The sequence below is a fragment of the Vigna umbellata genome, chromosome 11, assembly GCF_029865625.1.
Source record: "Vigna umbellata cultivar VRB3 chromosome 11, Vumbellata_1.0, whole genome shotgun sequence".
In the NCBI taxonomy this organism is placed as follows: Eukaryota; Viridiplantae; Streptophyta; class Magnoliopsida; order Fabales; family Fabaceae; genus Vigna; species Vigna umbellata.
Genome location: NC_142175.1, coordinates 12,394,191 through 12,410,069, shown reverse-complemented (window position 1 = coordinate 12,410,069; position 15,879 = coordinate 12,394,191). Strand labels below are relative to the sequence as shown.

Here is a 15,879-nt window from a genome sequence, read left to right as displayed (position 1 = left end):
ACTAGGCCGTGAGTCCTTTGGGAAGAACGATACTTGGTCTTACCAAGTTTTATTACTTGAACGATTCGGTCATACTTGCCGATTGTGAAACAAGTTTGTGACATCATATTTTGGTGCTTACAAATTTGTCCATCAAGTTTTTGGCGCCGCTGCCGGGGATTCGTGGTTTAACTGGTTAATTTGTGTGATTATTGATTACCTTTGACTTTAATTTTGAATTTCTGTTTTTATTTTTTTCTGTTTTTATTAGATTTTATTTTTTTAGATTTGATTTTTATCTTTTAGGTTAGATTTTATTTTTATCTTTTTAGATTAGATTTTATTTTAATTTCGAATTTTTATTTTATTTTTCTGTTTTCTGTTTTTCTGTTTTCTGTTTTTTATTTTTCGGTTTTTATTAGATTTTTTTTTTTTTTTAGGTTAGATTTTATTAGATTTTATTTTTATCTTTTAGGTTAGATTTTATTTTTATCTTTTTAGATTAGATTTTATTTTTTTTTATCTTTTAGATTAGATTTTATTTTTTTTAGATTAGGTTTTATTATATTTTATTTGATTCTATCTTCTAAATCTTTTATCTTCTTATATCTTTTCAATCTTTATTTTCTTCTATATCTTTTTGTGCTAACAAATCTTTTCTAGGGTTTTGTTTTCTTGTGCATGCAGAAGGCAATTCGAACTAGAAGTAAGAAAACAACAGAACCACTACTTGAAGGACTAGACGAGAGTAGAAGGAGGAGAAGAATCAGAACGTCCAGAGAACTTTTCCCTTCTCCTGAAACTCTCCTACAATCATCACCACAAGGTTCTGTTCACAACACAGGGAGTATGGAGAATAATAATAATGCTAGAAGAACTCTTGCAGATTACACTAATCTTGCTGGACCTCAGCACTTCAATAGCATAGCTCGGCCTAGAGTCAATGCAGCCAACATGGAGGTCAAACCAGCATTAATTCAATTGGTAAAGAGTAATCAATTTAATGGGTTATCACATGAAAGCCCATATGAGCACCTTACAACATTTAATGAGATTTGTAACACGGTCAAGATCAATGGGGTGCCAGACGAAGCTATCAAACTTAGCTTGTTTCCTTTCTCATTGGGGGGCAATGCTAAGCTTTGGTTGAACTCTTTTCCAGAAGAAAGTTTCACGGAGTGGGAAGCAGTGGTTACAAAGTTTCTAAGCAAATACTTCCCACAATCTAAAGTGACTAAAGGAAAGCAAGAGATATCTTCATTCAAGCAGGGCATGGAGGAATCACTGGGACATGCATGGGACAGGTATAAAAGCTTGTTACGTAAAACTCCCACGCATGGCTTTGAAGATCAAGAAGTAGTCCTAACTTTCCTTGGAGGGCTTGGTTCACAAACCAAGATGATGTTGGATGCCTCAGCTGGAGGCAATATCAAATGGAAGACTCCAGAGGAAGCAACTGAAATTATTGAAAATATGGCTACAAGTGATAATGAGCTTCACAATGAAAGAGGCGCCCCTATGCAACAGAAAGGGGTTCTTCAATTACAAACCCATGATGCTCTGCTAGCACAGAATAAGATTCTAACTCAACAGCTGGAAACTCTGACCAAAACTCTTGCTTCACTACCTAAAGAGTTAAAATCTGCTGCACAGGTACAAACCCAGTTGTGCGAACTATGTGGAGGTGATCACATCAATGGCCAGTGTGCTTTTCCAGTGGAGGCCTTGGAGGATGTTAACTTCATGGCTAATCAGTTTCCATACCGTCAAGGGAATTATAATCAGGGTTGGAAACCACATCCAAGCATTGGCCAAGGACAAGCTGGGCAGGCTAATCAGTTTAATAAGCAGCAGCAGCAACCAACCTTGTGGCAACAATTATCTATGCTTAATGACAGATCAACAAAGTTGGAAGAAACTCTTCAGCAATTCATCCAGAAAACTGAATCGTCTCAAAAGAGCACTGAAGCTGCTATAAAGAATCTGGAGATTCAGATGGGTCAGATCACCAAGCAATTGGAAGAAAGACCCAACAGAAACTTTGGGGCTAATACTGAGGTTAACCCCAGAGAAGAGTGCAAAGTGGTCAAGAGTGTAAATGAAGAGATCATTGAGTTGGAAGAAGATGAAACAGAAGAGAGAAGAGAAGAAGAAAGAAAGGACACTTTTCCTTTTCTAACAAATCCGGAGAAACCAATGGATTTCACAGATTTATTCAAAATGGTTGATAATGAAGCTCCTTGGGAACAAATTCTACAGAAAATAGCAGTTTACACCAAATCAGATGAAGGAACCTCTACAAAAAGAAGACGTAGAGAGGATGAGGAAGAAAAGTGTATAACTGTTAAGAAAGAATCATTCCCACCAAAAGCAGCAGATCCAGGCAGTTTTTCTATTCCTTGCATTATAGGGAAGAAAAAGGTAAAGAAAGCTCTCCTTGATTTAGGCTCAAGTGTTAACTTGATGCCTTATTCTCTATTGGAGCAAATTGGCCATGTTGAAATAAAACCTGTAAAGGTTAATCTTGTAATGGCTGATGGATCTTCAAAGGAGCCATGTGGGATTGCAGAAGACATTGTAGTTTGTGTTGGCAAACTTCAGTTCTTGGCAGACTTTGTGGTGATGAAGATGGAAACTGAGAAAATACCTTTCATACTTGGAAGGCCGTTTATGAAAACGGCTAGGGCTATCATTGATGTGAATGAAGGTATAGTGGTTCTCCAAGACAGAGAGGAGAGAGTGGTGGTGGATGTGTTCAAAGATGAGATACAAGCAAAGGAGGAAGAAGCCAGTTATAAAGCTGCATTTCGAGATGCACCCATAACTAGAGGTAAAAATAAAAATCTTAAGGTTTCTGATAACCATTGTTTGTATTTTCAGGCACCCAAGGTAGAAGAGATTGGAAAAGGAGAAGAAGTTCCTAGAGACTGGAAAAAATTAAGACTCCAACTTGGCACACCTGTAAGACTCAAGAACAAGTTGTGGGTTATTAAAGGCTTTAAAGAGAAGGAGATGATAGAGATAGAGTCTCCATATTCTAGAGAGTCCAAAACAGTCCAAAGGAAGCAGTTGAAAGGTTGGTGGAAGGACTACATCAATTATAAAGAAGATGGAATGTGAGCTTTAACAGGGTCAAGCTAATGACGTTAAAGAAGCGCTTGCTGGGAGGCAACCCAGTGGATTTACAAACTTTTGATTTGGTTTTGTAATTTATAATTTGTGAATATTATTCTGTAATTATTTTTGTTGGATTTAGCATCAACTGAAGGATACTAAGTTTGTAACACCTACTGATGGGTGTTGGTGAGAAGATTTTGCACCTACTGATGGGTGCTGGTAAGTTTGAAACACCTACTGATGGGTGTTGGAGGATTTTGGGTCAGGCTCGTGACGTTAAACAAGCGCTACTTGGGAGGCAACCCAGTTGATTGATTGTTTTCTGTTTGTCTATTTTAGTTAGGGTTTGCATAAGCATTTTTAACATTGAATTGCAGGGAACCTATGAGGGGTATGCTAGGAAGGCACGTAGGTCAAGAAAAGAAGGAGAAGGGCACATCACGAAAGTGCCGCTGAGCGGCATTTACCGCTGAGCGGTACTAACGCAGATGGGCTTAAGTTCCCCTTAGCGGAACCCGAGCCCATTGGGGTAATTTTAAACCCTAAGCTGCGCGTTTTTACACTCTTTCAAGTTCTTCTCTGCATAAACACTTCCACACCTCTTCTCCTAGGTTTTCCACATCTTTCTACTCTTCCCTCTTTAGAAAATCTCTCTTTCACTCACTTTTTCACTAGTGTGCCATCAAAGTTTGGGGTTGGAAGAGAGTATTCTAGTTTGGAAGCATTCTCATATCATTTAGCATCTCCACCCAAGTAAGTAAAATGCATTTTGTTCATTCTAGGGTTCTTGAATTTGAATGTGATTGTCAAAGCATGAATATTTAGGGGTTTTAGTTTCTATGCATAATTTGATGATATATTTGATGTTTGAACCGATTAAACTGCTTGATTATGAACTGGAAAACTGAAAATTTCATTTGGGTGGAGTTAGGACAGTTTTAAAAAGAGATTTGCAAAAATCTGCAGATCACCGCTGAGCGGCACTCTGCCAGATTGGTTTTTTCTGGTTTGTTGCGTGTTTGGATGTGGCACTGGTGGCGCTGAGGGGAAATTCTGGCCCTCAGCGGTGGTTTAGCTTCAAAAGGAGTTTTGTTTTGTGTTTACTAATGATTAACATCATGTTCTGTGGTTTTGGATTTATGTTTGAATGCAGGAATGGCATCCTCTTCAGGAAAGAGATTGAAAACCATGGCAACCAAGAGAAAGGAAAAGGAACCAGAGCAGCCCCATAATGGCAGGTTCCTCTCTAGGAAACATGAGAAGCACTTTAGGGTGGTTCAGGACAGGAGACTTCTAATGGAGAGAAAGGTTGGAATGATACCTAACTTTGCTCCTCAATTTGGAGAGCAAGTGTTAGGGAATGATTGGGGGAAGCTAGCCACTTATCCATCACCTGCCAACATAGCTGTGGTGAAAGAATTTTACACCAATGCAAAGAAGATTGGTGATTATCCAGCTGAGAATTATTTGGGCTATGTTAGAGGCCATGGTATCAGGTATGATCCTGACTCCATCAATAACTTTCTGGATACTGTGTGAGCTGGTGAGCAATGCCAGTTTGCTCTTAGCATGGAGGAAGGTGCTGACTTTGAGGATGTTGAGAGAGTATTGTGCATACCTGGAGGACACTTCCAAAGGAATAGATCTGGCTCAGTGGTTAATATTAGGAGGACAGATTTGACTCCTCTTGCAAAGTATTGGATGGCATTTTCTCATGCCAACATTCAGCCATGTTCACATGTGTCAGATATTACTCTCAGCAGGGCACTCTTCATCTACTGTGCTATCAGAAACTTGAATGTTAATATTGGGCAGGTGATAGCTGATGAGATTAGTGTGTGTGCTAACACCTCAAACAACAAAGCACCACTGGGACATCCTTCTTTGATCACTCACCTTTGCAAGCTAGCTGGGGTGGATACTTCTGTTCCACCATTTGAGAGGCCAAGAAAAGCTATAGATGAGGCCTATTACAGACAGTACTGTGGAGGTGAGGAGGCAGCCCAGCCAGTTCCACCACGCCAGGCTCGTAGAGAGAGAAGGCCAGCACAGGGCAGGACTTCTGCTGATACTCATGAGGCAGAACCATTCCAGATGAGGGACATGTATATGTCTCTTATAGGTGCTCAGTTGCAGTCCATCCACAGAGGGCAGGTGGCCACGGCTGAGATGATAGTGGGGATGTATGATACCCCTCCAGCACACAGGTGGACTATGGATGAATTCCATAATGTGGTAGCTTGGCCAGAAGAATCAGTATATGGAGGAGCTGGAGCAGCTGAAGCTTCAGCCAGAGATATGGAGGAAGATGAAGCAGAGGAGGAGGATGCATTTGATGAAGATGATGATGAAGAGGAAGAGGAAGATACAGAGAGCTCGGACTGATGAGGAGCTGAGATAGCATTTACTGATGAATGCTATCATATGATTATGCTTTTATGGTTTAAGTTTTCTGAACTTTTTTTGTTTTTGTTTTTAGATTAGGGTTTGATGTACTCTATTGAACACCTGGTTTGTTATGATGGTTTGCTATTAACTGTGAATGTGTGATAAGTAATGCTTGATGATGCTTATTGATTGATTGATGTTGAGATGATGTGCACATTAAAATGCTTATACAGGTGATTCACAAGCTTTATGAACAAATGCATAATATCATGATTGTGATTGTGAAATTAAGCAGGATGTGCATGTCAAATGTGAATGAGCTTATATGTGAGGTTTTGAGCTCCAGAGTTGTTATTGTTGAATGTTATTACTTTGAAAGCATGAATGACTTTGCCCAGGTTTTCTATGATTGAATCAATTGCTTGTTTTGCATCATATGATCAAAGGCCGTGTTTTTGAAACCCTTTTTATTGGCCAAATTCATAAAGTTAGCCTTCTAAAAGAGAACACGTTGTGTTCTATCCTTTGAACCCTTAGCCTTAAATATACATTGAACACCCTTGATTGAAAATCTTTACCTTGAGTTAAGTAGAAGATCTTGTGTGGTATTGTTAAATGTTCAAGTTTGGGGTTATTGGGGAAACATGAAAAAGGAAAAAGCATTGAGCTAACAGCTAAAAAGTAAGAATATGCAAAGAAAAGAAAAGAAAAAGAAGCAAAGCTCAATGCAAATGCAAAAGCAAAGGCAAAAGAAAGTTGGGAATGAATAAGAAGATTGTGTTGTTATGATTCTCTTAACTCAAGGATTTTGTGATCCAGAAAAACCAATTTTCTTGTTAGCCCAGCCACATTATAAGACATTGAAAAGTCCTTGTGATGATGCATGCTTGTGAATGTATTTGATTGTGGTTAAATGAAAGGCAAAGTTGATTCATGTGACATTGTGATAGTGGAGTGAATGAGTGAAACACTTTACCTCTTATACACTTGTGTGTTGAGTGAAACACTTTACCTAGTGAGGAAATATTCCATAAGCACATAAACATCCATGCTTAATTGATTGATCATTCATGAAAAATAGCATTTGTTGGAATTTAAATGACTTTGTGAACACTAAAGCATGTGCACATCTTGAATTAACTCTTGGTCATAAGTTTGAGTGAAGTTATTACTTATCTTGAAAAGAGGATTTTGAATGAGTGAACCATCATATGAATTGGTTGGAGATGGAGTTACATTTTATTTGCTTGAGGACAAGCAAAGTTCTAAGTTTGGGGTTGTGATAACAGTTGAAAAACTGTTATTTTCATGCTTAAAGTTGATACTAAAAGCAACCTTTAGACTTAGAAACTAGCTTGAAATCATGCCTTTTGTGTATATTTTCAGAAATAAGAGAGCTGGACAGGTTTATGCTTGATTTAAGTGTTTTTGTGCAGGTTTTGAGGTGAATTTGGTGAAAGAAGTGAAGAATAAGAGAGAGGACATTAGAAAAGACAAGAAAGAGTGCAAAAAGGAGAAGTCGAAGGCACCGCTCAGCGGCAAACTACCGCTGAGCGGCACTCAAGAGGTGGCGTTGGAACCGCTGAGGGGCAAATGGCCGCTGAGGGGAAGAAAGAAGACGCGTAACCACCGCTGAGCGGTAAATGGCGCTGAGCGGCACTTTTTGGGCTTGGGCTTTTGTAATCTTTTGTAACTCTAGATTAGTATATAAGGGCTTGCACGTCCTTTAGTTAGGGATCTTTGGCAGAAACGAGGCAAACACTCTCTCTTTCACCCCTTTGAAGGAGGATCTTGGATGCTCAGGCTACCTCTTCACCTTTATTGGGTTTATTCTTTCATACTTTCATTGTTATTCATCTAGGTTCACCATGAATATGGTGAACTAAACCTTGTATGTTTGTTGGGGAATCAATGTAATCTCTTGAAGCTCTCATATATGGATTTGTTGAATACATCTTTGAATTAAGACATATGCTTTCTTTTCATCATTAGTTAGGGTTTTTCCTCTTTGCTCAATGCTTGCATTGTTTAACTCATTCTAATGCATGATTATTGGTTTTGTTGATACGGACACGTACGGGGAAATCTAGATCCGGGGAATTTCTCCCAATATTTTACTGACAACATTATATTGGTTGCCTTAAGCTCCTGCACTCATGAACTAATCATTAGGAATGCTAGGAATTGTATGAACTATTTGATTAGGGAGAAGCCATCTAGAATGGTACATTAGAGAGTGGCATTAACAATGATGATTTGAAAGAGGAATTCCTAAAATATATGAGAGTGGATGAGATGAAATTGACCCCCAACAACATATTCATTCATTTAATCCATTGAAAGTGTTTATCTTATGTCTTTGCCATTGATCAATTCATGCATACATGTTTATTTTCGTCTTGCATATTAAAATTTCAATCATTGTTTTCTTAAGTCTTAGCTAATCAAGAAATCACATAACTAAACTAGGCCGTGAGTCCTTTGGGAAGAACGATACTTGGTCTTACCAAGTTTTATTACTTGAACGATTCGGTCATACTTGCCGATTGTGAAACAAGTTTGTGACATCATATTTTGGTGCTTACAAATTTGTCCATCAAGAGGAAAGAGTGAAAAGATGTGGAAAACCTTGGAGAAGGTATGTGGAAGTGTTTGTGCAGAGAAAAGCCTGAAAGTATGAGAACTTGCGCAGCTTAGGGTTTAAAAATACCCTAATGGGCTCGGGTCCCGCTAAGGGGAACTAAAGCCCATTCTGCGAGAGTACCGCTCAGCGGCACTTTCGTGATGTGTTCTTCTCCTTCTTTTCTTAACCTACGTGCCTCCCATACATGCCCCTCACTGGTTCCCTGCAAGTCCATGTTTAAAATGCTTATGCAAACCCTAACTAAAACAAACAAACAGAAATATTCAATCAACTGGGTTGCCTCCCAGGTAGCGCTTGTTTAACGTCACGAGCCTGACCCAAAATCCACCAACACCCATCAGTAGGTGCAAAATTTTCTTACCAACACCCATCAGTAGGTGTTACAAACATAGTATCCTTCAGTAGATACTTAACCACCTAGCATCCTTCAGTAGATGCTATCTCCAACAAAATAATTACAAAAATAATGTTCACAAATTAAAAATTACAAAACCAAATCAAAAGTCTTTAAATCCACTAGGTTGCCTCCCAGCAAGCGCTCTTTTAACGTCATTAGGTTGACCCAATAAAATTCAAGTTCCATCTTCTTTATAGTTGATGTTGTCATTCCACCAACTCCTCAGCTGTTTCCTCTGAACTGTCTTGGTCCTTCTAGAATATGGAGACTCTATCTCTATCATCTCCTTCTCTTTAAAGCCTTTCACAACCCACAACTTGTTCTTGATTCTTACAGGTGAGCCAAGTTGGAGTCTTCTTTTCTCCCAATCACTAGGAATTTCTCCTCCTCTTCCAATATTTTCTTCCTTGGGTACCTGAAACAACAAACAATGGTTACCTGAAACCTTGAGATTTTCATCTTTACGGCTAGTCATGGGTGCATCTTGAAATGCAGCTTTATAACTAGCTTCTTCCTCCCTTGCTTGCGTCTCATCTTTGAAGACGTCTACCACCACTCTCTCCTCTCTGTCCTGGAGCACCACTATACCTTCATTTACATCAATAATAGCTCTGGCCGTTTTCATAAACGGTCTTCCAAGTATGATAGGTATCTTCTCTGTCTCCATCTTCATCACCACAAAGTCTGCCAAGAACTGAAGTTTGCCAACACAAACTATAATGTCCTCTACAATCCCACATGGCTCCTTTGAAGATCCATCGGCCATTACTATTTTAACCTTTGTAGGTTTCACTTTAACATTGCCGATTTGCTCCAGTAAAGAATAAGGTATCAAGTTAACACTTGAACCTAAATCAAGGAGAGCTTTCTTTACCTTTTTCTTCCCTATGGTACAAGGGATAGAAAACCTGCCTGGATCTGATGCTTTAGGAGGGAATGACTCTTTTTTAACAGTTATACACTCTTTTGCCTCATCATCTCTACGCCTCTTCTTTGTAGAGATTTTTTCATCAGATTTTGTGTAAACTGCGATTTCTTGTAGAATCTGTTCCCAAGGTGCTTCATTATCCACCATTCTGAATAATTCTGTAAAATCCAGTTGTTTCCCTTGATGGATTGGAAAAGGAAACGTACTTTTGCTCTCTATTTCTCTTCTCTCTTCTGTATCTAACTCAACTATATCATCATCAACACTCTTTACCACCTTGCACTCTTCTCTAGGGTTAACCTCAGTATTAGCCCCAAAATTTCTATTTGGTCTTTCTTCCAATTGCTTGGTAATCTGACCCATTTGAATCTCCAAGTTCTTTATAGCAGCTTCAGTGCTCTTTTGAGAAGATTCAGTTTTCTGTATGAATTGCTAAAGAGTTTCTTCCAACCTTGTTGATCTTTCATTAAGCATAGATAACTGTTGCCAAAAGGTTGGTTGCTGCTGCTGCTTATTATATTGACTAGCTTGCCCAGTTTGTCCTTGACCAATGCTTGGGTGTGGTTTCCACCCTTGATTGTAATTCCCTTGACGATATGGAAATTGATTGGCCATGAAATTAACGTCCTCTACAGCTTCAACTGGAAAGGCACATTGACCATTGATATGGTCACCTCCACATAATTTGCACAGCTGAGTTTGTACCTGTTAGCAGTTTTCAACTCTTTGGGTAATTGTGCAAGAGTTTTAGTCAGAGTTTCCAACTGTTGAGTTAGAATTTTATTTTGAGCTAGCAAGGCATCATGTGTCTGTAATTGGAGAACCCCTTTTTGTTGCATAGGAGCTCCTCTCTCACTGTGCAGCTCATTATCACTAGTAGCCATGTTTTCTATAATTTCTGTGGCTTCCTCTGGAGTTTTCCATTTAATATTGCCTCCTGCTGAGGCGTCCAGCATCATCTTGGTTTGTGAACCAAGCCCTCTAAGGAAAGTTAAGACTACTTCCTGTTCTTCAAAGCCATGCGTGGGTGTTTTTCTTAGCAGACTTTTGTATCTATCCCATGCATGCCCCAGTGATTCTTCCATGCCCTGCTTAAATGAAGATATCTCTTGCTTGCCTTTTGTCACCTTTGATTGTGGAAAGTACTTGTTTAAAAACTTTGTCACCACTGCTTCCCAATCTGTGAAACTTCCTTCTAGGAAAGAATTCAACCAAAGTTTAGCATTGCCTCCCAATGAGAAAGGAAACAAGCTAAGTTTGATCGCTTCATCTGGCACCCCATTAATTTTGACTGTGTTGCAAATCTCATTGAAGGTAGTGAGGTGCTCATATGGGCTTTCATGAGATAACCCATTGAATTGGTTGCTTTTAACCAGTTGGATAAGTGCTGGTTTGACCTCCATATTAGCTGCATTGACTCTAGGTCTAGCTATACTGTTAAAGTGCTGAGGTCCAGCTATATTGGTGTAGTTAGCAAGAGTTCTTCTAACATTGTTGTTCTCCATATTTTGTGTGCTATGAACAGAACCTTGTGGTGATGGTTGTAACAGAGTTTCCGGAGGAGGGAAAAGTTCTCTAGATGTTCGGATTCTTCTCCTCCGTCTACTCTCGTCTAGACCTTCAAGCAGAGGTTCTGTTGTTTTCTTGCTCCTAGTTCGAATTGCCTCCTGCATACACAAGAACACAAAACCCTAGAATATTTGGTTAGCACAAAAAGATATAGGAGAAGATAAAAACAGAAAACAGAAAAGAAAATAAAATAAAATAAAATAACATAAAAACCGAAAAAATAAAAACAGAAAATAAAAACAGAAATTCAAAATTAAAGTCAAAGATAATCAATAATCACACAAATTAACCAGTTAAACCACGAGTCCCCGACAACGGCGCCAAAAACTTGATGGACAAATTTATGAACACCAAAATATGATGTCACAAACTTGTTTTTCAATCGGCAAGTATGACCGAATCGTTCAAGTAATAAACTTGGTAAGACCAAGTATCGTTCTTCCCAAAGGACTCACGGCCCAGTTTAGTTGTGTGGTTTATTGATTAGCTAAGACTTAAAGACGAAATATTTGGATTTTATATGCAAAAGACGAAAATTAAATATGTATGCATGAAGTTTTTGATCAATGGCGAAAGCAAAAGATAAACACTTTCAATGAAATATATGTATGAATATGTTGTTGGGGGTCAATTTCTTCTTATCCACTCTCATATATTTTAGGAATTCAACATTCAAATCATCATTGTTAATGCCACCCACTAAAGTACCTTTCAAGAAGGCTTCTCCCTAATCACGAGTTCATACAATTCATAGCATTCCTAATGATTAGTTCATAAGTGCAGGAGCTTAACGGCAACCAATATGATATTGGGAGAAATTCCCCGGATCTAGACTTCCCCGTACGCGCTTGTATCGACAAAACCAATAATCATGCATCGAATGAGTTAAACAATGCAAGCATTACGCAAAGAGGAAAAACCCTAACTAATGATGAAAGAAAGCATAGATCTTAAATAAAAGATGTAAAAACAAATTCCATATATGAGAGCTTCAAAAGATTACATTGATTCCCCAACAAACATACAGAGTTTAGTTCACCATATTCATGGTGAACCTAGATGAATAACAATGAAAGAATGAAAGATAAAACCCTAAAAAGGTGAAGAGGAAGCCTCAGCATCCAAGATCCTCCTTCAAAGGGGTGGAAGAGAGAGTGTTTCCTTCGTTCCAGCCAAAGATACCTAACCCTAGGAAACCCTAAAGCTTATATATTATTCGTAAATTACAGAAAATTAGGTCCAAGCCCATAAAACTGCCGCTCAGCGGTAAAGTACTGCTCAGCGGTAAAGTACCGCTCAGCGGTAAGTGCGTGAGTCGTTTCTTCCCCTCAGCGGCCATTTTGCCCCTCAGCGGACCTCCCGTGACTTCCTGAGTGCCGCTCAGCGGTAAACTGCCGCTGAGCGGTGACTTCGGCTTCTTCTTTTGCACTTTTTGATGTCTTTTCTGATTTCATCTCTCTCCTTCTTCACTTCTTTCACCAAATTCACCTTAAAACCTGTACAAAAACACTGAAATCAAGCATAAACCTGTCCAGCTCTCTTATTTATGAAAATATGAAGAAAAGCATGATTTCAAGCTAGTTTCTAAGTATAAAGGTTGCTTTTAGTATCAATTTTAAGCATGAAAATAACAGTTTTTCAACTGTTATCAATATACCAGAAAAAGAAATGATGAATATGATGGTAAGAAAATTTAGCAAATTCATGAAAAATAAAAATTCTACAACTAACAATGCAGGTTTTTGAAGAGGAGGAAAGAAGAGTTCAAGAAGCAACGTTGTTCAATGCTATGAATGTGGAAAGGATGGTCATATCAAGCCTGACTGTCTAGACTTGAAGAACAAGCAAAAAGAATTCTCCAAGTATCCTTAGGACAAGAACATGAAGTAAAGGAAAGCTTATATTGCTTGGGAAAACAGGGATGAAGACTCTTCAAGTGATGATGACAATAATGCTAAAGAGGAGTCAAATCTATGCTTCATGGCAGGCTCTTCACAATCAGACGATGATAGTGATCGTGAATTCGAAAATGAACCAATAGAATTCAAGTACTACATGCTACTGGATGCATTTCAGGAAATTCATGCAGAGGCCATGCGACTTCAGTACAAAGTGAATCGATTATCATCTGAGAGAAGAGATTATGAATACAGAATTGATAATCTTGTGCAGGATAATGAAAAGCTTGAAAAAGATCTTGAAGAAGCTTTGAAATCTACAAAGACAATAAAGATCGAAGTACAAGTTGTTGAGAGAAAGTGTGATAAATGTCCTCTACATTTTGAGAAAATTGAGTACTTAACTAGCACATTAGAAAAATTCACTCAAGGAAAAGAAAATCTTGATGTTGTGTTGAGATCATCTGGAAGAGTTATCTACAGACAAGGTATTGGTTATAAGGCTAAAAGTAATAGGATAAACTAAAAGAAATTTATTGATCTGGGTAAACCTACTACTAATGCATGCTTTTACTGCAATACACTTGGTCACACAGTAAGAAACTGCTATTTTAGAAATGTTGGTGTTCCAAAGGGAAAATACAAATGGGCTTCCAAGGAACAACTTTCTGCAACTGACAAGCAAGGACCCAAATTCAAATGGGTACCAGCATCGAAAAATTTAAATTGTTTTGCAGGATAGTAGAGGCTGCTATAGCAGTGCACAACTCAAGGATGAGCTAACTTGATAATATCAAAGTTCTTGAGTATCTAGAAGTGGTAATGGATATTATCTCTCTGCATCATGCATGATATTTGTTTGAATGATTGTTTGATGAATGTATGATTGTTGATTGATTGATTGAGATTTTTTTATGTGAAAATCAATTTTTACGAATTTTAATCGATTGTATTAAGTGTTGAGTGGAATATTATGCGTGCATGTGTTTCTGTGTTGTTGGCAACACTCTGTCAAAACATTAAGTGGACTTCGTCTTTAATAAAACCGATTATAAGTCTCTGTTTTGAACTATTTTATGATTTGAAAACTTGAATTTGGTGAATTCGGTTTTTTGGCACTAAAATGAATTTTGTGTTCCCTCCAAATTTAATTTTGTTTTGATTAAAACCCTAAAACACAGAAGTGTGTCATTAATCAAGCTGTTTTGAACTATTCTGCAATGAATATCTCTCTAAACAAAAATGGTGTCCAGTTCATCTCAAAGGAAAAGAGTAAAGACATTGGGCACTAAATACTTGAGGAGACCATCACATCTGGAAGGATGGATTAGTGATGATGATGCTTAATCCAAGTTTGTTTATTGCTGGAAAATGAGAAAATTAACTATGCACAAATTCCTGAAACTTAACTTCTTCAGGAATGAAGGTTTCCAATTTCAAGGTTGGTTAAAACGCCAAGGGCTAAAGAAATTTGTTGAGATGGCCGATCCTTGGTATCCAGAATTAGTAAAGGTGTTCTATTTCAATATAAAGATAAGTGAAGGGACGATGTGCTCAAGGGTTAAAGGTGTAGACATCAAACTTACAGATGAAGTATGAAGTAAAATAATAGGTTTCAAAATAGAAGGAGAAAGGTGTCATCTAGGTATGGATGGCTTTCATAAATTCTCGGTATATCAGGACAGTTTGAGAAACCCTGAAGATGTCCGTGATTATTCCCATTACAAGGCTGGAGGAATGAAGAAGGATGATCGACTAGTTGTGTTTGTCCTGTCTTGGATATTAATGCCTAGATGAAGTAACCATGCCAATGCAACAACTGAAGACTTGTACTTGCTTAAGGCTTTCAATGAAAATATTCAGGTAAACTGGCCTGCAGCAATTTCAGATATCATGTTAAAAGTAACCAGGCTGGAATTTGCAATGCTGCCTTATTGTGTATTCATCTCCAAGATCCTCGTTCATTTTGGAGTTGACTGTGTTGATGAATCAAGTGAAACATACAATAGAAACAGCTTGATTAACAAGTCTGCTCTACATAAAATGGGTATGCAGCATACTCCAGAGGGCTGGGTGTTCAAGGTTGAGGCCACTAAAGAAGACGAAGAAGCAGAAGGATCATCTTCAATTCCATACCAGGCTAAGTCAGAGTTTGAAAGGACAATACTGAGAGAAATGAAGTCTCTCAAGATTATGTGTCAGAAAACCAAAGATGATATTGCCGAAATAAAAGAACATCTAAATTTTGAAAATCTGAATGAAGAGATTGCAGCTGAAGAAGAATCAGGTGGGGAAGGTAGTACACCTAAAGTAAGCTCTGAAGAAGAATTGCAGGAAGAGGAAAGTGATGGAAGCCTACCTAGGATTGGAACTCGCAAGTTGCAGCTCCAAACAACAAGTAAACTAGGTGCAGCAGAATGGAAGTAGATGAAAGGTGTTTTGGTGTGTTTTTAATGGAAGGAGTGTGTGTAGAGAAGAAGTGATTCAAGAGCAAATAGGGCTGGAATTAAAATTCTGCAACATTTCACTATAGCTCAAAAGTGAGAATTACAAAGGGGAGCCCTCTTATTTATAGGTGAAGAAGGACCTCAATTCTGAGCTAATTTCCCTCCAAAATTCAAAATAAAAGACAAGCTTGGAGGCCAAGTCAGTTGGGTCACGGGAAGCATGCTGGGTCACATGGACAATGCTGCCAAAAGGTGCTTCAGGCTGGTTTCGCTGGCGTTGGAGCCCCCTTGTCTGAGGGTGCTAGAGCGGCCCTGGTGCTGATTCTTTGAAGAATGCTTTTCCGAAATTTTATTGGTTGGCCATGGTTCTTGCCTTTATTGTATCCTACAAACAAAACAACCATATAGTATTAAAAGAGGATCCTTCTAAGACATAGAGAAAGAAAATCAAGAAAGAGCCTTTAAAAGTTCTTCTTCAATTTCCCTTTCCTAGCCTTAGCATGAGTTAGTAC

General features: G+C 38.4%; 1 protein-coding gene across 1 annotated transcript in view; it reads left to right on the top strand.

The window, feature by feature from the left end:
* Positions 1 to 15,347, top strand: part of LOC148190993 (uncharacterized) — a 39,872-nt gene extending 24,525 nt beyond the window's left edge. The window contains exons 4-7 of the mRNA XM_088101242.1: positions 12,942 to 13,408; positions 13,517 to 13,623; positions 14,601 to 14,678; positions 14,784 to 15,347. Of these exons, the coding sequence (XP_087957368.1) occupies positions 12,942 to 13,408; positions 13,517 to 13,623; positions 14,601 to 14,678; positions 14,784 to 15,347 (1,216 nt within the window). The remainder of the gene's footprint in view (positions 1 to 12,941; positions 13,409 to 13,516; positions 13,624 to 14,600; positions 14,679 to 14,783) is intronic.
* The last annotated feature ends 532 nt before the right edge of the window (positions 15,348 to 15,879 follow it).